This window comes from Notolepis coatsorum (assembly GCF_963971535.1).
Source record: "Notolepis coatsorum genome assembly, chromosome: 15".
Taxonomy (NCBI): Eukaryota; Metazoa; Chordata; class Actinopteri; order Aulopiformes; family Paralepididae; genus Notolepis; species Notolepis coatsorum.
Window position 1 is genome coordinate 64,720,479 of NC_140179.1, and position 24,000 is coordinate 64,744,478.

The window sequence follows — 24,000 nt, forward strand, 5'->3', positions numbered from 1 at the left end:
CTAATAGCACTAACAGAAGCATGCATAATAGCTAAAGATCGCACGGTTAACATCTTTACAGACTCTGCGTATGCGCATGGCGTATGCCACCTATTCGCGGCCATTTGGAAGGCAAGAGGCTTTAAGAAATCGGACGGCTCACCGATCCTTCACCACAAGCAGGTTGTGGCGCTTATTCAGGCTGTAAAGTTGCCCAAAAGCATTGCTATCGTAAAGTGCCAGGCACACAGAAAAGACCTGTCCTTTGTGACGACGGGAAACAACGCGGCGGACGAGGCCGCGAAGGCGGCGGCTGCGGTGCCGTCCACGGCTGTTCTGATGTTTGCGGCCGAACTGACGACTGAGGTAACTGAGGATAATTTGAGTGATCTTCAGGACTCAGCCACGCAGGCCGAGAAACAGTCGTGGACGGAGAGGGGGGCTGTAAGGGGGGCAGATGGTCTGTGGAGGAGTCATAACGGTTTGATAGTCGCCTCCATCGATCTTCTGTCCTTAGTGATACCTGAGGCTCATGGTGTTGATCACTGTGGAAGAGCAGAGACCCTGAAACGAATCACGAAAATGGGATTTTGGTCCCCAAAGCTTCAGGCACAAATTGACGTTACACTAGCCAGGTGTTTAACATGCTTACAGGGCAATGTGCGCAAAGGAGTACCGACAGTGGCGGCTTACACACCCCTCCCTGAGGGACCATTCAGACATCTGATTATGGACTATACAGACATGATAACGCCAGTGCAGGGCAAACGATACCTCCTGGTAGTAGAGGACTGCTTTAGTCGCTGGATTGAGGCCATTCCATCTAAACACAAGAACGCGGACACAGTGATCAAGTTCCTGTGTCGCGAGGTCATTCCGAGATTTGGAATTCCCACGATATTACAAAGCGATAATGGCCGCGAGTTCATCGACAAGGTGGTTAAAGGGCTGATGCAGAAATTAGGTATAAGACAGCGCCTTTCCTGTGTCTATAGTCCCGGGTCGCAGGGGAAGGTGGAAAGGGCCAATCTGGTCATTAAAAACAAACTGTTGAAAATCTGTATGCAAACTAAGCTTAACTGGATTGATGCTTTGCCGCTTGCTCTGATGGCTATTAGAAGCAGCGTAAACCGCCAAACACAGCTAACACCGCATGAAATGCTTACAGGCCGCAGCATGCCAGCACCGCCATTTAGACACCTGGCTAGGGGCCCGGCATTAGATATTTTTGAGCAAGATCTGAAAAAATATCTTCAGCAAGTGACTAAAATACATGAAGCTGTGTTTCGACAGGAGCAGAGAAAGGAGAGAAAGGGGGAAAAGGAGGCGGAGAAGGAAGCCACCAAACCGAGACTGATCCCTGGGGACTTGGTCTTCGTAAAGGTCCACAAGAGAAAGTGGTCATCACCCCGGAGAGAGGGCCCGTACGAGGTGATCCGATCGACTGGAACGGCAGTCCAAGTCAAAGGATCAGCGACCTGGTTCCACTTCAATCACTGCATAAAGGCCAGCGGCGATCTCTTGGGGGATACAATCGATCGCAGTTATGCAGAACCCGACATGGAGGGTCCGAGACGGCAACTGGAAGGTGCAGTGCCTGCTGATGCTCCCGCAGATGTTGGCAGCAGTGTGCGGACGGTCGGCCGGGCACAACGACGTCATTAAGAACCGTCACGGTCGACCCGTCCTTGAGGATGACGGGTTTGAGTGGGTAGGAGTCCCACGGGGTCCCGCTCAGGCTCAAGTACCAGCAGGCTTTCATGACCAGGCTCAGAATCAGGCGCCCCCTTTTCCCTCCATCGAGGAAGGGGGGGAGAAGATAAGACTACAACCAAACGGGGTGTTTCCCGTAGGACCGCAAGGGCATGTTTTTGATTTTGACCATTCCCCCGTTACAGGCGGGGATACTTACCATTATACTAACGAGCATCGGGTTGTGGGGGTAGATAGGAGAGTTGAGCCTGTCCCGAACCAATCACAGGGGACAGGGGTGAGGGGAAAAAGGGAGGTCAAGGACACTGAGTCGGAAGAGGTGGGGGGACAGGATATGTTCCAGAGGACAGCCGGAACGTTGAGGGACTCAGTGGGCTCACTCTGGGCCAGGTTGAGGGGTTTGCTTCCTTCCGGGGAACAAGATGGGGGCGACTATGACTATGACGAGGAAGACCCGGAGGCTGACCCGATGTATAGGGCGGCTTTAGGGAATGAGTGGTTTAAGTGGGTCCAGTACATGAGCGCGCAGAATCAGATAGAGGATTGTTATGTCTGCTCCAAGGCACGTCCGGATAGGCTGCTGGTGAAGGGCACGAAGTTCAGTTGGGCTCAGTGTGACAGGGACGCAGAGGCATGGGAGGGGCCCCATAATAGTCGCCCTTGGTGCGAGGCAGAGTGTTTGGGGTTTCTCGGCTCTAGTCGTTTTAAGGCGGCAGGAAACGTCACGGATTTCAAGGATGTCACTATGCGGGAACGGTGTAGGAAATTGGATGTACGTGTGCAGGGGGTAGCGACGGGGTTGCCAATACCCAGAGGTGTCAAACTATGGCTGACCAAGGATTTCGAGTGCTTGCAAAAGGAGGGGACCCGGGATGTAGGGGAGGTGGCAGAGGGGCGGTGCACTACTATTTGGAGCATCACGACTAACTGTACGAAAGAAGGAAAGTGTGGACACAGGGTCGTGTTAAAGGGAGTGGATACCAACCCACGGCCTGTAGCTTGCCCTTTTCATGTCCAGGATATGGCACTGGCGGACCAATACTGGCTCTGCGGCGGTAGGAGGTTGAGGAATACACTTCCTTTAGATTGGTCAGGTAGATGTGCCCGGGTTCAGGCGATCATGCCAATGGTGGTCCTACCATTATCAGTGACGGAAGGACCTTCTGAGTCTCCTATCTCTCGAACGAAGCGTAGCTACAAGGCAGACCCAAGGGTGTATCTGGACAGCATAGGACAGCCAAGGGGCATTCCAGCCGAGTTCATGGCTAAGAATGAGATTGCGGCAGGGTTTGAGTCTATTCTGCCATGGATATCGGTCAATAAGAACACCGGGTGGATCAACTATTTGTTTTACAATCAGCAGCGGTATCTCAATTACACCGAGGAGGCGTTGGATGCAATGGGGGACCAGATGCACGCGACCAGTACGGTGGCGTGGCAGAATAGACAGGCTCTGAACTGGTTAATGGCGGAGAAGGGTGGAGTCTGTTCCATGTTTGGACAGTACTGCTGCACATTCATTCCGACGAATGTGGGGCCAGGGGGAAAGTTCTCCGAGGCCATGGCTAAGCTGAAGGATTTGAGGGAGGAATTGAGGGGGAATTCTGGCCGGAATGAAGAATGGTGGGGGAGTGGGGTGTTGGAAAGATTGGGACAGTGGGGAAGCATAGTGATGCAGACGGGGATATCCATCGGGGTGGCAGGGTTGATATTGGTTCTCCTTTTCTGTTGTGGTATGCCTCTCTTGGGTAGGCTGGTAACTTCACACGTAACGAGCCAAATGCTGATGGTGGGACAGAAAGAGATTGAGCCACAAATCGGGCCATATCCTCAGCTTTATGCTGCCTTAGAGGGAGACGAGGGGATAGAGGATTAGGGGTATGGTGAGGTAGGGACATTTTCTTTTTGTTGGTTCTTTCCTTTAAGAGTGACGGGGGATGGTCTGAGCGCAGTTTTGTTGGTTTATTCCTTTAACTAGGAATTTTAGTCTGATTTTCTAATGATCCTTCGGCATAGAGATTGCAACCATTGAAAATCATTGCATTGTTTTTTATTTTTTTATTATTTTTTGTTTATTTTACTTGTGGTCCTGGTCAAACCGGAATGGGAAGGGGCATCGGCAGAGTGTCGGTTCTGAGCCTGAGGAAGCATTGAGAAGAAGTGGTCGGGGGATCGGTTCTGGGGACTGGAGGGACAAAAGGGGGGGGCTAACGCAGTGGGCAAGATGGGCACCTCCCGTCGAAGATGGGGGGACACGTGGTGAGGTCGGTACCAGCGCCTCCCGTCCAGGCATGGGGACATGCTTCTACGAGGACTGGAGGTGTGGCGTGGTGGTTGCTGTATTGGCAAAATGTGACTTTTGGCAATACGGTGAGGAGACTATGGCGTGGGCATGGAAGGGGGGCTGAGCGATGGACACTGGGACTCAATGTTATGGAAGAGACAATGTCATTTTTTTGGGAGGGATGTTCTATGTTTAGTTCTGACGGTCAACTTCTCCTTTCCCTGATGAGAGTCGCGGTTTCCGGCCGGAACTGTGGCTCATTTGGTAAGCGGTGGAGGTTGGGGGGATTTGTCTGTCAGGTTAGGATTATAAATTGGGGTATTTTTTTTTTTTTTTTTGATGTTTTATTATTACTCTTGTTTTGAGCGGTTTTGTGTTTATTGTGAGAACGGTAGTCAGCCTTTGTTGGTCCGTTAGGGGTCCAGTGAATGAAGTAAGGTTTCTTGTTTAGTTAGACGTTCACATTTTCTTGGTTATATGATTTGGGTGGGACTAGGGATAGCCCCAAATGGGGGAATGTTGGGGAAAATGTGTATACGAGGGTGGAGGTAGGAAAGGGGTTAGTCTTGACTAGTTTAATATAGGTCAACTAGCAGGGCTCAAAGACACTAGGGCGACAGTCTGGCTGATGTTCTTAAAACAGCCTCAAGATAGCAGATGGACATTTCAGTACATCATATCGTGTGTTCTAATCTTGTGTCTTTTCTCTCTTACACACATACACAGCACACACACAGACACAGCACACATACACAGCACACACACAGACACAGCACACACACACAGACACACACAGTTACACAGCACACACACAGACACAGACACACACAGTCGCACAGACATACACACCGACACACACACACATTCCCTGTGTCACAATACACACATACAATACACACACGTCTGTACACAGACGCACACACACAGACACACACACACAATACACACATACAATACACACGTCTGTACACAGACGCACACACACACAGACACACACACACATACACACACACACACACAAACACACACATCTCACTCTCTCTTTGTTCTTAATGTTTTACATCATATCGTGTGTGGATATCATATCTTGCTTATCTCTCTTCATGTTCTCTCTCTCTCCAATGTTAAATCTACGTATCATCTTAATGTACGTCATGTCAGATCTGACATGATGTGATACGTCATCATATCTGTCATGGGGGCAGGACTGAGAGGGGATTTAGGGACAGGCAAAGGGTTCCAGGGGAGAGTGTTTTTGTTCAAGCTGTGGCGATCATCTTTGACCCATAGCTCTTGCTGTTAAAGAACTTCTTTTCTTAAATAAATTACCTATTTGTTACAATTGGAAATATCGTCTCCTGCTGTGTCAAACAACCTTTCCACAACAGTATCTTTATACTTTATACTTATTATAGCACATGCATAAGCCTGGTCTCTACAATAATGAAAGATAATTTTTAGTGCTAATGAAATAGAGTAACATAGGTCTGAACTTGAGTTGGAAAACTGTAAAAAATAAAAATAAAAAAGAAGCTCTCCAGTAAACCATTTCCTCGTTGACTTCAATTCATTCTGTGGTTTTTTCTCTTCCTGTTTTTGCTTGTGACTTTTCACATAGATCCTTGATTCATAGACCCCCATGTGGGGTATCATTGGAAAGCCAAACTCATTGGCTACAACCCTGTAACATTTTCGAGATCGCCAAATGATTGACAGAGCTAGAGCCCCGGGAGTCGGGGTGGTAATAAAAAATAAAAAAGCTCTGCGGTGTACTTTGGCGCACGCCTCACATATCGGCATGTAACTCGATTTTGTCGCAAATCAGTGGGCAAATCGTCCTCAAGAGGGCCCGGGGCGGGGCCATTGCCAGTTAAGTGGTTTATAACAATTTCCGAGGTTGTTTTGGTGAAAGCCAGAGGTGTGGCCAGTGAGAATAATTAGCAGATAGTATAAAAAAAAGGAGTAATGACAGCTCTCTAAATGAAATGGTAGAAAATCTCAATGATGCAATATCATCTGTATTAAATTCTAAGAAATGGGCATTCTACGGCCCACTATCCGCTGGGTGCATACTCTGACCTTTATCATGTTTTGTAACAGATTACAGAAGCCTATTGGAACGTGAGGTTCTGATATGATTTGATTAATATATCTGCATTATTTTATCCCACTTTATGCTTTGCTCTTGCTGCTTGTTTTACACTGATTTGATGTCTTATTTCTTACTGATGTAAAGCACTTTGAACAAAAATCCCATGTATGAAATGTGCTATACAAATAAAGTTATTATTATTATTATTATTATTATTATTATTATTATTATTATTATTATTATTATTATTATTATTATTATTATTATTATTATTATTATTATCTCGTGGTCTAGCAGGGATCTTTAGTGGTCTAGCTTTAGTGGTCTAGCTTTAGTGATCTAGCTTTAGTGATCTAGCTTTAGTGATCTAGCTTTAGTGGTCTAACTTTAGTGGTCTAGCTTTAGTGATCTAGCGGGGAGCTTTAGTGGTCTAGCTTTAGTGATCTAGCTGGGAGCTTTAGTGGTCTAGCTTTAGTGATCTAGCGGGGAGCTTTAGTGGTCTAGCTTTAGTGATCTAGCGGGGAGCTTTAGTGGTCTAGCTTTAGTGATCTAGCGGGGAGCTTTAGTGGTCTAGCTTTAGTGATCTAGCGGGGAGCTTTAGTGGTCTAGCTTTAGTGATCTAGCGGGGAGCTTTAGTGGTCTAGCTTTAGTGATCTAGCGGGGAGCTTTAGTGGTCTAGCTTTAGTGATCTAGCGGGGAGCTTTAGTGGTCTAGCTTTAGTGATCTAGCGGGGAGCTTTAGTGGTCTAGCTTTAGTGATCTAGCGGGGAGCTTTAGTGGTCTCTAGCTTTAGTGGTCTTTAGTTTTCCTCATGTCTCTTAGGTCTGTGTGACCTTTTGGGTTTCTTTTGATATCGTGAATCAAGATAAAAAACATACAAAGCTAATCTCCTAAATAAAAATTACGTGAAAATTAAAGCTCTTATATCACACCTACCAATTAGCATGCAATTCATTATGATGACTGTTTAAAGGAACACACCAACATTATGGAAAATGCTATTATCATCTTCTCCTGCAAGCTAGCCTAGTTTAGCACAAATTAATGGAAGCGGATACAGACTACTAGCCTAGCTTAAAACTCTGGGAGAGGTGCTTTTAGCCAACAGCTAGGCTAGCTGGTCTGTATTTGCTTCAATTCATTTGTGCTAAGCTAGGCTAGCTTTCTACTGAACGCACATTATGTATGTCGTGTATGCCATAAATGTTATGATGAATTGAAAATGGGGTACCCTGATGTAAACAAGACAAACGTCTTTCTCTGGTCTACATCCCCTTAACAATTGTGTGTATGGGAGCCGTACTGTATTGTACCCATTCTGCAATCTGTTAATAAAATATTCAATCAATCAATCAATCAATCATAGAGGAAATTGGTATCTATCTTCTTGTCTGACTCTGGAGAAGACGGTAAGCGCATTTCCCATAATGTTGCTGTGTTCCTTTAACATGTGATTTTCTGAACCTAGGTATAATGTTGTGACACATCATTGTCCAAAAACAATTGTGACATCTATTTTTCCATCTCACTAATTTGAAAGAATGGATTATTGAGTAACATCTTTGTCATCTTTGTTTGTGCCTCAGGGGGATGTTGTCTTGTGTTGTATTCAGTGTTGTTGTTGTTGTTGTTGTTGTTGTTGTTGTTGTTGTTGTTGTTGTTGTGCAACACGCTTGAACTCAGGCTTCATCATGCTTCTTGAGTTTCACACACAAACATACTAATGCAATACAGTCACACACACATGGTATGCTAGAAACATGAATACAGGCGCATTAACTTAAACACACACACACACACACACACACACGCACACGCACACGCACAGCAGCAAGATACAGATCCATCTATGTGTGGTACATCAAATTGCTCAGAAGGTCACAGGCATGTTTTAACCAATAACTCAGAACCACAAGGACACGGCTACACAAACTGGCGATGCTCACCATAAATCAATGTATCCTCCCCATGATTCAGTGCATAGAGCGTTACATGAACAATCCCGCATTCTCTCAATCGTGAAAAATACTTCCCAAACGATCAAAAATAGCTACTTATATGATATAAGTAGCTATTTTTGCCCAGTTAGGGTATCGATAATGTTTACATCCTATTGAGATAGATCTTTATCTGCCATGGATTATCTAACTAACCCTAACCCATGATGGATACTCACATGGACCACGTTCACATAGTCATCATCAGAGATACTATAGTCATCATCAGAGATACCATAGTCATCATCAGAGATACTATAGTCATCATCAGACATACTATAGTCATCATCAGAGATACTATAGTCATCATCAGAGATACTATAGTCATCATCAGAGATACTATAGTCATCATCAGAGATACCATAGTCATCATCAGAGATACCATAGTCATCATCAGAGATACTATAGTCATCATCAGAGATACAATAGTCATCATCAGAGATACTATAGTCATCATCAGAGATACCATAGTCATCATCAGAGATACTATAGTCATCATCAGAGATACCATAGTCATCATCAGAGATACTATAGTCATCATCAGAGATACTCACATGTACCACGTTCACATAGTCATCATCAGAGAGCGTCTCCAGCAGGTTGCTGACGGAGGTCCGGATGAGTTTCAGGGTGAGGCCCGACACACTGCCACTCCTACAGACAGAGGTCAGAGTGAGGTCAACAAGGTCAGAGTGAGGTCAACAAGGTCAGAGTGAGGTCAAAAAGAGGTCAGAGTGAGGTCAACAAGGTCAGAGTGAGGTCAACAAGAGGTCAGAGTGAGGCCTGACACACTGCCACTCCTACAGACGAGAGGTCAGAGTGAGGTCAACAAGAGGTCAGAGTGAGGTCAACAAGAGGTCAGAGTGAGGTCAACATGGTCAGGGTGAGGTAAACAAGAGGTCAGAGTGAGGTAAACAAGAGGTCAGAGTGAGGTAAACAAGAGGTCAGAGTGAGGTAAACAAGAGGTCAGAGTGAGGTAAACAAGAGGTCAGAGTGAGGTAAACAAGAGGTCAGAGTGAGGTAAACAAGAGGTCATAGTGAGGTAAACAAGAGGTCAGAGTGAGGTAAACAAGAGAGGTCATAGTGAGGTAAACAAGAGGTCAGAGTGAGGTAAACAAGAGGTCAGAGTGAGGTAAACAAGAGGTCAGAGTGAGGTAAACAAGAGAGGTCAGAGTGAGGTAAACAAGAGGTCAGAGTGAGGTAAACAAGAGAGGTCAGAGTGAGGTAAACAAGAGGTCAGAGTGAGGTAAACAAGAGAGGTCAGAGTGAGGTAAACAAGAGAGGTCAGAGTGAGGTAAAGTTCCGCTATAAAGACATGTCATAGTTTCATAACCAAATTAATGTTAACGTTGTTAGAAGCGAGAAGCTGTTTCACTGTTGTCCTTTACAGCATGGGGGTCTGCAATATTAGGCCTTGCAAGGAATGTTTGGGTGGCTTTCTTCCAACATGGCTGCCTGTACTGGTATGCCTAATGTCTGTGCTGGAGGTTGAATAGGTAAACACTTTTGAAAAGCACAATATTACTGTTCCATTGTGACTTATTTACAAGATCCAGACATTAAGTCATTTATTATGTTGTTCTACACATAGAAACAGATGTATCTTCCAACATGGAGGAGAAATGGGCAGAATCTAAACATAGAATTATGCCTCTATTTTGTTTACAAACATATTTACTATTCAAATCCAGTAAGTGTCTGGTAGCCTTTCGTTAAAATAAAACGACATATATAAACATAGTAAATATGTTTTGTAAAGAAACTGCAGGCTCTGCAAGTTTAAACACCCCCCTTCCCTGAGAGGGGACAGCACATGTTCAGCATCCGCTAGTTCAAAGATGGTTCGTTTTTAAATGTCCTTGTGACTGAAGGAATGTGAAATGACTTCTGTGGACTTTTAACCATTTTACTTTGAATATAACACTGCTGACCATTAGCACTGACAACCGGCCGTTACAATACGGCTGCTTTTAAATCTCCCTTGACAATATTATGGAAGTGCTAATGAACTATAGATAGAGTGTGGCCTGATGAAGACATGGATAGCAACACTAGCGGCATGAAAACAATGAGACCTTGTGCCTGCAAGATACCTTTTTTAACAGTTAAGTATGATATATTATGGTTCACTCTAGGAAAATGCTAGCATTGTTATTCTATATTAATGACATGAGCCGACTGCCACCGCCACATCTTGGCTAATGACTAGCAAATAAACAGCTAACGTTAGCATAACATGAGCCCCTAATTCGCAGCATTCCATATCTACTTTTAATGATATTCTACGCTGCAATTCCTCTGATAAATGCGGATATGGATCCTGCACAGATGGTTTATAAATACACCACTTAATAGGTCCCTGCAGGTACGGCGAGCAAAGTGGACAGAGATGAACGTGGACGACTGGGTTCCTTCCCCCGTGATTCTCTGCGGCCGCTCTTCACGTCTAAAACGCCTGTCAAATTATACGGCCCGCGTTAAGAGCTCAAAGGGGGCATCATTATACGCCCCGCGTTAAGAGCTCAGAGGGGGCATCATTATACGCCCCGCGTTAAGAGCTCAGAGGGGGCATCATTATACGCCCGCGTTAAGAGCTCAGAGGGGGCATCATTATACGCCCCGCGTTAAGAGCTCAGAGGGGGCATCATTATACGCCCCGTGTTAAGAGCTCAGAGGGGGGATCATTATACGCCCACGTTAAGAGCTCAGAGGGGGCATCATTATACGCCCCGTGTTAAGAGCTCAGAGGGGGCATCATTATACGCCCCGTGTTAAGAGCTCAGAGGGGGCATCATTATACGCCCCGTGTTAAGAGCTCAGAGGGGGCATCATTATACGCCCCGCGTTAGGAGCTCAGAGGGGGCATCATTATACGCCCCGCGTTAAGAGCTCAGAGGGGGAATCATTATACGCCCCGCGTTAAGAGCTCAGAGGGGGAATCATTATACGCCCGCGTTAAGAGCTCAGAGGGGGCATCATTATACGCCCCGCGTTAAGAGCTCAGCGGACAGAGATGATCATTATACGCCCCGCGTTAAGAGCTCAGAGGGGGCATCATTATACGCCCCGTGTTAAGAGCTCAGAGGGGGGATCATTATACGCCCCACGTTAAGAGCTCAGAGGGGGCATCATTCATTTTTCATTTATTTATATTGTGTTGCCATTTTATCCCTGATGCTGTGCCAAGAGTCCCATTCCAGTTGGTTTGTAATCAGAGAGCGGGAGCTGGCGTGGCAGGGGACCTGGGGGAGCGAGGGGAGCAATGCTGGGGGAGCGAGGCTGGGGGAGCGAGGCTGGGGGAGCGAGGCTGGGGAGCGAGGGGAGCGAGGCTGGGGGAGCGAGGCTGGGGAGCGAGGGGAGCGAGGCTGGGGGAGCGAGGCTGGGGGAGCGAAGGGAGCGAGGCTGGGGGAGCGAGGATGGGGGAGCGAAGGGAGCGAGGCTGGGGGAGCGAGGCTGGGGGAGCGAGGCTGGGGGAGCGAGGCTGGGGGAGCGAAGGGAGCGAGGCTGGGGGAGCGAGGCTGGGTGAGCGAGGCTGGGGGAGCGAGGGGAGGAGGAGCTGGGGGAGGAGCAGGGGGAGGAGGAGCTGGGGGGGAGGAGCTAGGGGGGAGGAGCTGGGGGAGGAGGAGCTGGGGGGGGAGGAGCAGGGGGAGGAGGAGCTGGGGGAGGAGGAGGAGGAGCTGGGGGAGGAGGAGGTGGGGGAGGAGGAGCTGGGGGAGGAGGAGGAGCTGGGGGAGGAGGGGACCTCTAATGCATGTTTAACAGTCTGACAGCGGCCACCATGTTTAACAGTCTGACAGCGGCCCCCATGTTTAACAGTCTGACAGCGGCCCCCATGTTTAACAGTCTGACAGCGGCCCCCATGTTTAACAGTCTGACAGCGGCCCCCATGTTTAACAGTCTGACAGCGGCCCCCATGTTTAACAGTCTGACAGCGGCAGGAAAAAGCACAGCGAGTACCCTTCAAGCTAGAAAGGGGCACTCAGTAGAGCGTAAATCTCCACCGGGCGGAAGATGCAGATTTCTTTCTGTAGTAGCCTACATGTTAGGCAGGGCTTAAATGTAGGGGGCGGGCCAACATACAGTAGACCAACAATGACAGCGTATTTCCCTGCATTATTCCTATTACACACTATTACAGTATTACAGTATTACACTAGCACACTAGCACACTAGTATACATTATTACATGGTAAGGGAAATAATATGTGTGAAGTTTGGTGGAAATTGGATCAAGAGACACTAATTTGAATATTGAACATTTGGCTTGATGGTGAAGTTAGAGGAGAGGTTGTGAGGTCGATAACATCAATAGGCTTCTTCTTTCTGCATAATAAATATTAGACTATTCAACCGTGTGGTTTGCGAGCTTTGCAGCCGGACAAATAGCCTGGTGGAGATAGCAAACATCTGATGTTTATTTGTTTAGTTGTTTATATGTACACGGCAGGGATTAACCCTTTCACTGCCACACGACAGAAGTATCGGCGGAGCTAATGATGCTAATGATGGAGCATCGCCATCGGTTGTGTGATAGTAAAGGGCTAACCTTCTGTATTGCCACAGTGAAAGGGTTAACCGGCTGTCGTGTGGCAGTGAAAGGGTTAATCAGCCCTAACGCTCAGCTACACTAAGGGTACAGTAACAGGATGTGGCATTAAGGCCGTTGCTAATGGAAATGGAATTCGACTGTAAAATATCAAACACTGAGGTCATCACTTACGCGTCCACTAAGATCAGCATGTCCTTAGGAGACGCTGCCCCCTGGATGTACCTGGTGAGTCACACACACACACACACACACACACACACACACACACACACACACACACACACACACACACACACACACACACACACACACACACACACACACACACACACACACACACACACACACACACACACACACACACACACACACACACACACACACACACACACACACACACACACACACACACACACACACACACACACATGAATGGAGGGCGATCATGCACACACAGAAAGAGAAACAGGGAATGCAATCATTAGAATAATATAAATAGCACTGTCCACCATTGTTATGTATGTAAGATACCAAACAACAAGCGTGTACATTTAACCCTTTAGGTTTACCACAGTGTCATTTGAGTTTTGAGAGGTGCACATTCTTTTGTGGTGTCTGTGGTAACACAATTAAATGTTTATGTTCTGTTTTATTGTTTTGGTTATTTCCGTTGTCGTTATTGTTTTATTTTATTTAATTTTATTAGACATTTAAAAAAAAATACAAGTTTCGAGAAAAACGTCAAGGATGCTACACAAAAAAGTCAAGACTTATTTCCATTGTGGTTCTTGGTCTCAGACAGACAAGCAATACAAAACATGACCACAAATAACTATTTGACAAACTACATAGACATGAACATTTTAAATGCAGTACAAACGTAGCCACAGGCAACAATGTATCAGACAACATTTCCATGCATTTTAAAATCTAGTTTTTGACATTGTCGAGGAGCCATGATTTAACTTTTTTCTTAAAATTGTGTCGGCTACTGATGCATTTTAGCTGTGAAGGTAGCAAACTCCAATTTGTGGCTCCCTAGAATTTAAAAGAACATTTGCCCATATTCGTTTTGAACCTTGGAATATGCAGGTCAGCAATGCTGGCTCTGGTGTTATGGGTATGCATGTCCCTGTTCCACTGAAAATAATTTGTAAGATATTTGTAAGAATTTGTTGTTGTTGTTGTTGTTGTTGTTGTTGTTACTATGTCCTGTGAAGTCCTGTTTATTGTTGTTATTACTGTTTTTGTGTTGTCTTGTTTCATGTAAAAAAATATATATATATGTTATCACAAAAAAGAGAATAATAGTCAGACCTCAATGGGGTGTTAATACCTCTGAGATTGGTAACCACTACCGGGCCCTGTTCCTCGTACCTGGCTAACTGAGTTAGCCGGATTAATTCTCAGCATAGCTTGACTTAAGCCAGACCTTTCCGTTCCCTGATGCTCGATTGTCTAAATCAGGGGTTCCCAAACTTTTCAGGCCGGGGCCCAGAAAATAAGGCGTCAGAGAGCCGCGGCCCAATGCACATCGTCTGGCTTTTTTTTTTTGCCAGGCGACCGATTTTTTAAGCCAAATATCACTTCAATCCTATTAAGTTAGTTCAAGTTAGTTATTCATTTATATGTGCTATTTATGAGAGGGCTAACTTGTTGCAAAATAATAATGATAATAATAATAGCCTCATTAAAATACTATTGTTGCTTCGGTTGTTTTCAGCGTTTTATGTGCATAATCTGTTATTTAGTTTGAAATGTTCGTTGAAATAAGTAGATTTTTCGTTTTTGTTTATTTATTAAGTTAATATAAAACCATATAGTCACATTTTAGAATACAATAGAATATAATTTTAGAATACAACTAGAAACACTGTCCTGGCCTGCTTCTAAGTTCAGTGGCCTGACAAAAAAAATTAAAATAAAAAAATAAAAAAATAAAAATAGAGGGGGCTTTTGAAATGTAAAATAATAGACCTAAAATGTTGATACTAAATTTACTTTGTCCTAAATAATGCACGTTATATATACGGTGCTCGCGAGGTGCGATATACACATTATGTGGTTATTTTAATAACGCGCAGCATTGCAAATGTGAATCCCGTGGGATGTTTGTAATGAATGAAACCTATCGCTCGTTTGGCTCTGATTCCTTTCATATTCTCCGCTGTGGATGTTTAACGGAGCGCCTGGATTTTGTTTCATTCAAGCATACATTTAAGTCTTCATGCGTGGATTGTGGATATGAATTACGACGAATCTGAATATGTGGATTGTTGAATTGTCACTGTCACTCACACGTTATTGTGATATTGTAACTGGGATTAAAATTTGTGAGGAGATGAGCTGTTTGATTTGATGACGTGGACGTGACTTGAGAAAATTAATGAGCAATTGCAAGCCTTTGACGTTTTGATGAATGCATTTGAGAAAATGCATTTATCTGTTCAAGCACTGTTAGTGTTATCTGATGATGAACAAGAAGGTGATTAACATGACTGGTGTCACTGGTATAAACCAAAGGTTAATCAATTCAATGCATGTATGGATGATGTCCGAAACAGATTAAAACCGGATTAATAGTGAAACTGTAGCTGCCTCCAAGCCTCTCTTATTTCGGGGGTCGAGCTTGAAAACTTTGGGAACCATGTATTTATATATAAAGTACATGATACCTAAGCCGAGCACATGCAGTACAGATCTCCTCATAAGTATCTATTAATTCGTATCAATTAGATACTCTTTGGGCTTGTTTGTATCTACTTATTCTGAACGAGTTTAACTAATTATTTTCGCTAGCAAGATCTCATTCGATTATTCATTCCATTACCTACTGCCAGCAGGCACATTTAAAGAAATATAGTCTGATTGATGGGGTAATGAGGGACTTAAAATTTGCCTATAGATGATGCATTTAACTTGTCGGCGAGGCTATTGAGCCGTACTGTATTGTACCCATTCTGAAATCTTTTAATAAAGTTTTAAATCAATCAATCAATGCCGTTAGAAAATCAGGATTTCTGCAATCGACATCTGCTGTCTTTTCAGGTGAGGCGGCCGCACGCAATTATCCTGAGTATCAAGTCTGGTTCGAATGAACAAGACTGAATCAGCGTTCGAGGAACAGGGAAAGCGCGGATTCAAACATCGGGTTAATTGAATCTGGATAATGGGACTTTTGATCGACTTAGTTGAACCAGGTACGGGGAATAGGGCCCTGGTAACCTACTTTCGCTCTCTCTTTTGAAGGTAATGAAACTCCAGAGCCAGGGTTACAGGAATATGGATGCTCTCTCCCAGCTGCCAATGCTTTCCTAGAAGCCAAATGAAGCTGCTATACTGTAAGAAATCACTTTGATCTACTGGAGGTTTTAATAAGCAGATTGCCCCGTGTGTTTGTGTTTGTTACAGTAGGTTTTAATAAGCAGATTGCCACGTGTGTGTGTTTGTTACAGTAGGTTTTAATAAGCAGATTGCCCGGTGTGTTTGTTACAGTAGGTTTTAATAAGCAGAATACCCTGTGTGTTTGTTACAGTAGGTTTTAATAAGCAGGATGCCCCGTGTGTTAGTTACAGTAGGTTTTAATAAGCAGGATGCCCCGTGTGTTAGTTACAGTAGGTTTTAATAAGCAGAATGCCCCGTGTGTTTGTTACAGTAGGTTTTAATAAGCAGAATGCCCTGTGTGTGTGTTTGTTACAGTAGGTTTTAATAAGCAGGATGCCCCGTGTGTTTGTTACAGTAGGTTTTAATAAGCAGGATGCCCCGTGTGTTTGTTACAGTAGGTTTTAATAAGCAGAATGCCCCGTGTGTTTGTTACAGTAGGTTTTGGTTTGACTTCGCTGAGGAACAGAGTCTCTGTTCTACTGAGTGAAGATGTGCTCATGTGTTCTTTGTAAGGCTGTCAATCTATTAAAATATTTAATCTGATTAATCGCATGATTGTCCATAGTTAATCGTGATTAATCACAAATTAATCACATATTTTTTATCTGTTCTAGATCTACCTTAAACAGATATTTTTCAAGTTTTAATACTCAACAAACTCAACAAATGCTTGCTTTATGCAGCCATTTATTTAACACAAAAGGATGACCCTCATGCATTGCAAATTTGCATCAAATTCAAAACAGAGTGATGCACAAAATAACATTAAATAAAATAATAATTAAAAAAATTAATAAAGTGTGCATGAAATAATAGGGGAAAGAAAAGTTAGGAACTTGTTACATTCACCCACACAAAGGCTGAGGACTCACCCCCCCCCTCTCTCTCTCTCTCTCTCTCTCTCTCTCTCTCTCTCTCTCTCACACACACACACTCTCTCCCAGCTCTCTTTCTCTCTTGCCCCTTCCTCATCTCTCTCACCCCCCTCTCTCTCTCTCACACACACACACACACACACACACACACACACACACACACACACACACACACACACACACACACACACACACACACACACACACACACACACACACACACACACACACACACACACACACACACAAGGAACACGAGGAATCATGTAGCAATTTGGTTGAGTGGTTTGGTGTGTCTGTGCGTCCCTGACAATTGATTCACTAAGTACTTAAGTAAATCAAATAAAACCCCTTTTAAAGTGCTTGATATTAAATGTATTCAAGTCTCAAAAGTAAGTATTTGTTCAAAATCACGTGATCACATTTTGGTATGAAGAAGCATTCCACCTTTGATGCATTAACCTATATAGATGATCTTAAACTAACTTCTATAGATGATCCTAAACGAACTCCTATAGATTAACCTAAAAGTACCTCTATAAAATAACCAAACATTACATCTATAGATTAACCTAAACGGGTTCATGGATTCCTCTGCAGTTTGCAGGCTCAAAGTTAATTCACTCATTTATGAACTGATTGTTAGTTAAACCCTTTCATTTAAAAGTATGTTGTACTTGCAGGTATTGCAGAAACAAGTTGGGAGCTAAAAAGAAGATATTTGTAATGTAAATGTAATGAAGTAAAAGTAAAAGAATCACAGTGTACTTGACTCTATTAGAGTACATTTGAAACGTTGAACCTAAACACACATGGAGGTGTTGAATGTACTCTAAACACACACTGAGTCAAATAGTGATTTAACTAAATACTCTCTAAAATGCACAGCACAAATCCCCTGTAACGTATACATAATGAAGTAGTTACAGTAGTTACTTTCCACCAGGGTCCCTGCACAACACTTAGACAGATGAAGAGGACAGAAGATGATGGAAGGTCAGAGGGGATGATGAGACAGAACAGCACATCACATAATGAGTGTCTTGTCTGTCTGGACTCACCACGGTCGCCTGCGGACATCATAGAGGTCGATCTTGTCTGGCGTTCTGCTTGAGTCCACCCAAGGAGATGCTGGGAACAGACAGGAAGAGGAGAGTAGAGGAGAGTAGAGGAGAGTAGAGGAGAGGAGAGGAGAGGAGAGGAGAGGAGAGGAGAGGAGAGGAGAGGAGAGGAGAGGAGAGGAGAGGAGAGGAGAGGAGAGGAGAGGAGAGGAGAGGATAGGAGGGGAGAGGAGAGGAGAGGAGAGGAGAGTAGAGAGGAGAGGAGAGAAGAGGAGAGGAGAGGGTATTGTGTGTATGTAATTACATGTATTGACATATTGATTGATCATGTAAAAAAAAAGATTATAGTAAGAGGCTAATTTCCATCTGTGGTCCCTTTGGTCAGACACATTACACATGTACACAAACTTCATAACCAGAAGAACGGACAACAGTATAAGTTACTAAACTACACAAACTTCACAACCATAACAACAGACAATAGATGAAACAGACAATGACAATATAATATGTGGAAAGACAAACCGGAAAATCGGAAGACTATACGTTTAAGGTGCTTTAGGTACCAAGTGTTAATGACTGGTATACTTGTGCCACAGTGCTAATGTGCTCATTTTATTGCACTTGAATTGTAAAGTGCTGGAATGCATGTTAATTGTAGATTGTCATTTTGCACAAAATGTCAGTATTGCACAAGCTATTGCACTGGATAAGCATACATACACTAGATGTATTTATGTATGCATTTAGCAGAAACGTATATGTACACAGATTATAATCATATACATACTATTATAATTAAAACAGATTATAATCATATACATACTATTATAATTAAAACAGATTATAATCATATACATACTATTATAATTAAAACGGCCACAGATCAGGTTCTAGCCACATCATTAAAATGACTGGAAGTTCTTTATATTCTTTATATTGTTTATATTCTGTATATTTATTTATTTATTGCTATGTGAGAAGGAGATTCTAAAAGTTAACATTAGTGTTCCCCTTGATACTGTACTCACTCCAACAGCAATATAAAGAAGATATATTCTGGTAACTTGTCATTCACGGTATAGTGTTTGTATTTATTCAGTGTTGTCATGAATATGAACATATTACCAAGTCCCTAATCACCGACCATTCCAACACAGTCTGCAGCTGTTTTTAATTAATTGATATTTCTTGTCTATTTGCATTTATTGTTTGCTTAAATATTGTGAATGTACTCTCAAGATCATTGTAAATGAGGGCTTGCCCTCAATGATCTATCGAGATTGAATAAAGATTGAATGAATGAATGAATGAATGAATGAATGAATGAATGAATGAATGAATGAATGAATGAATGAATGAATGAATGAATGAATGAATGAATGAATGAATGAATATGAATTATTTTAGTTGTACAGGTGCTTTCTTGGACTGAACTACAGGGTACAGTGTCTTCTACTGGGCACTTAAATAATATAATGCATTATAAACAGTTGAGGCTACTTTCACTGAGAAGGTCTGCTATATGCTATGATGTACTGTATGTCTCCCTGCTTGTTGATGAAGGTCTGCTATATGCTATGATGTACTGTATGTCTCCCTGCTTGTTGATGAAGGTCTGCTATATGCTATGATGTACTGTATGTCTCCCTGCTTGTTGATGAAGGTCTGCTATATGCTATGATGTACTGTATGTCTCCCTGCTTGTTGATGAAGGTCTGCTATATGCTATGATGTACTGTATGTCTCCCTGCTTGTTGATGAATGTCTGCTATATGCTATGATGTACTGTATGTCTCCCTGCTTGTTGATGAAGGTCTGCTATATGCTATGATGTACTGCATGTCTCCCTGCTTGTTGATGACAGGTGTAACATAATCGCTCTAGAGAGAACCACTTTTCTCATATACTTCATTTGCATACAGACACGCCCCTCCAGCTCATTATAATGTGAGGGCCGTGTGCAAAACAAGGGTCTGCATTGCTGATCCCTATATTTAACAGGTAGCGCTGAAGCGCTTTGCAACGGATCAAAATTAGACTAGATTCAAATGTATTGTCATCATACAGCACACTATAGCTATAGTGGAATAGACTGTATTAATATTCCATATTTATACTGTCTTGTTGCGTGCTCCTGGCCACCTGCCGCAGTGCGCACACACAAGCTTATATTATTCTAATGACTTGTTTTATTAGGAAATCGCAGATACTGCGCTGCCCTATAGTAGTCATACTGCAGTTATACTACAGTACAGTACAGTACAGTACAGTACACATCTTAGCGTGACATCTTAAGGCCGCCACAGAGTCGGGCGTGAGCGGACCAGACTCCACAGAGGCGTCGCGCGCCAGTGTCATTGGTGGTTGACATGGACCTGCATTAAATGTAGTAAACTGGCACGAGAAATGTAGGAAATTGGTAAGCGGTGGTACGCTTGACTGAAACCTCAAACGATTGCGGACATGCCACGCAGAGTCCGGTCCGCTCACAGTACGCCCGACTCTGTGGCGGCCTTAAGATGTCACGCTAAGATGTGTACTGTACGTACTGTACGTACTACTATAGGGCAACGCATACAGTATCTACTGTCTCCTAATGAAACAAGTCATTCGAATAATATAAGCCTACTGTTCATTCATTACACACGTAGGCTATACAGTGTGCATGTGTGTGTGTGGGTTTTGACAGCAGTCAAAATACAAGATCTTAAGATTTGAAGAAGATCGCCAGCGTGGAACAGACTGTTCCTTTAACTGCTCAGGCTCCTTCCTCCTTATGCGTCAACAAGCCCAGAGGAGAGCCTCATGGTCAGGCAGTACACTCTGTGTGTAGTGTGTAGTGTGGGTGTGGGTGTGGGTGTGTTTGTGTGTGTGTGTGTGTGTGTGTGTGTGTGTGTGTGTGTGTGTGTGTGTGTGTGTGTGTGTGTGTGTGTGTGTGTGTGTGTGTGTGTGTGTGTGTGTGTGTGTGTGTGTGACTAAACGCGGTGTGACAGGCCTCTGAAGGTACATTGTGTTCTGTCCCCGCCCACTAAGCCACAATAAGGTCAGCCGCGAGGCTGCGCTCTTGGCTGCGTGGGCTGCTGCTCACCTGGGAAGAAACGGGCCATCCCAGTGGCAGAACCGAACACTTGCCAGAGGAGGGACGGGTCATCCTCCTTGTTCTTCCTGAAGACCTCACCCAGCGCCTCTGTCCAGTTCAGCTCATTCAGAATGATGGTAGCTGGAAGGCACACACACACACACACACACACACACACACATACACACACACACACACACACACACACACACACACACACACACACACACACACACACACACACACACACACACACACACACACACACACACACACACACACACACACGCACACACGCACATGCACACACACACACACACGCACACACGCACATGCACACACACACACACAAATAGTTAAAAACACAATATATTTATTTTGATGCTATTTATGATGAACAAAGACCTGTTAAATATGCACCATATTTTATTTATTGTATTTTAATTACATTTATTTAATATATACATTTCTTTGAATGACCTTCTATGGGGAGTATTCCATTATTGCACGACTGCCCCATTACATTTTGTGGAAAGTTAGTTTCTGAGGTTAAAAGTTATCCTACAAGAAACAACTGTACTTTGTGATTAGATGCAACCCTCCATTGTGTAGGTGCTCTCAGAGTAGCACTGATCAATAGATGTGTAAGAGCATCTCTACAGCATAACTGAGTCCAGCGACCCCTAGCCCTAACCCTAACCCTCCCACAAGTCTCCAGGACAAGCGGAGCACGAGTTACGAAAGGGAGCGTGGCTAAATGGTGAGTTGTAAGTAAGTTAAGTCTAGTATTAAGTAAAGTTTATTTGTATAAGTAAATTTCACAGATACAAAATCACAAGGTGCTTCACAGAATTAAAAGCAAAAAGCAATAAAACACAACAAAGTAGCTAACAGTATCAAGTAAGTAATAGGGCTGTCTTAAATACTTCGAAGCTTTGTTCGATGGGTATGGGATTCGAATATGAAAAAAAAATATATATATATATATTATATATATTTTTGTTGTGCAAAATCAATTCTGCCTCTCTTCGTTAACTACAACAAGCAATGCTGTTTGTTATTTAAGATGAGGTCGGACTCGGCACTGACAGATTTGTGTTCATCGTGCTGCTTTTATAAAGCCTCAAATGACGGCTTACAATATCTCATGAAAGTGTTTTGTTTGTCTAAGATTTAAAAAGGTTTAAACTTTACAGCACTGACAAAGTTGAACAAAGTGCTGTACAATTCCCACAACATAATAAAAAAATATATATAAAAATAAAAATAAAGATAATACATTTTTAATTTTTTTTATCCACTTTTTCTCCCAGTTTCAATTTTTATCCCATCCCAATTTCGTATAATCCAATTCAACCCTCCCCTGTCTCGAACGCTGTTTCTTGCCTCCCACAAGCCAGATGCAATGTGGACTAAGTCATACATAGCACGAGTCCCCTCCGATACTCGAGGTAACAGCAGTTGCATCTTTTCACCTGCGCGGCGCGATCTTTCAGCGTCAGGGGTCTGCGCTTTGGAGGGGCGCCGCCCCCATCGCTTCTTGATTCTACTGCGTAGGCGCACCAACCGACCTGTAGGAGTCGCTGTCCACAACGCCCGATCCCCACCCATCAGTTTCCCACCCCCTAATACTGCCAATGTGTATTAGTACGGATGACCAGCTAAACTGAAAGCAATGTGGAGCGCTGTGCTCGAACAGGCGAACCCAGCATCTCCAGTATTCGTGGTGAGCGCCTTGCCCACTACACCACGTAGCCGCCCTTGATAATAAAATTATTTATAATCTTTTTTTATCTTTTATCTTGAAGCTTCGAATTAAAATCGAATCTCGGCCCCGAAGCTTCGAATTCCAATTTTTTTCCCGAAGGTCAGCCCTAGTAAGTAATACAGTAATACAGAGAGAGACAGAGAGAGAACAAGGGACAAAGACATACAGAGAGAAATATGGATAGAAGCAGCCATTAGATCGATCCCAGAGGGCTGAAGAGAGAGGTTTTGTATCCCAGCCATTAGATGGACCCCAGAGGGCTGAAGAGAGAGGTTTTGTGGAGTGATTCAGGATGGATTTGTCCTCTCAGTTGCCATGGCACCAGCAGTAACTGGATGTTTTCTGTGGCTGTGAGTCAATTCACTTGTTTTTTCACTTAGGTCACACTAATACCACAACAGCCAAGAAATAACAAATAAATGTATCATACCAAATAAGTGTTAGGAGAGCGAGAGAGAGAGAGAGAGAGAGAGAGAGAGAGAGAGAGAGAGAGAGAGAGAGAGAGAGAGAGAGAGAGAGAGAGAGAGAGAGAGAGAGAGAGAGAGAGAGAGAGAGAGAGAGAGAGAGAGAGAGAGAGAGAGAGAGAGAGAGAGAGAATGGAGCTCATACAAATACATCCCAGGCATCAAGATACTCATTTATTTGCCTGTGCATCACTCAGTGGGTTAAAGTGTGCTTTCTACTACTACTATGTCTACTATGCACTCAAGAGTGTAGCACTCAAGTCCGACACTGTTTGATGAAAAATAACCACTTACACTTAGCTGCCAGCTGCCACTTAGTTGTACCCTTCCTGCAGAACTTGAATTTGCTTTGTCACGCCAGCTAAATGACTAAATGTAAGATGTTAACATGAAGCAGAGTTAACCATAGAGCAGAAGGCCAATGCTGGTTGAGGATTACAAATACCTCGGGGGTCCACATCGACAACAAACTGAACGGGTCAAAACACGCAGAGGCACTCTACAACAAGGGCCAGAGCCGACTCTACTTCCTCAGAAGGCTGAGATCCTTCAACGTCTGTACAAGGATGTTGAGGATGTTCTACGAGTCGGTGGTGGCGGGCGCCTTCTTGTACTGTACGCTGTGACCTGCTGGGGCAGCGGACTGAGAGCGGGGGACACAAACAGGCTGGATAAGCTGGTCAGGAAGGCCAGTAGCGTGGTTGGGGTGGAGCTGGATTCTCTAGTGAGTGTGGCGGAGAGGAGGAGCCTTGC

General features: G+C 43.8%; 1 protein-coding gene across 1 annotated transcript in view; it reads right to left on the reverse strand.

Annotated features, from left to right (window-relative positions):
* LOC311241382 (voltage-dependent calcium channel subunit alpha-2/delta-1-like) overlaps nucleotides 1-24,000 on the reverse strand; it is a 334,844-nt gene that overhangs the window by 119,337 nt on the left and 191,507 nt on the right. Inside the window, 4 exon segments of the mRNA XM_084330186.1 lie at nucleotides 8,619-8,718; nucleotides 12,785-12,835; nucleotides 17,934-18,003; nucleotides 21,025-21,156. Of these exon segments, the coding sequence (XP_084186312.1) occupies nucleotides 8,619-8,718; nucleotides 12,785-12,835; nucleotides 17,934-18,003; nucleotides 21,025-21,156 (353 nt within the window).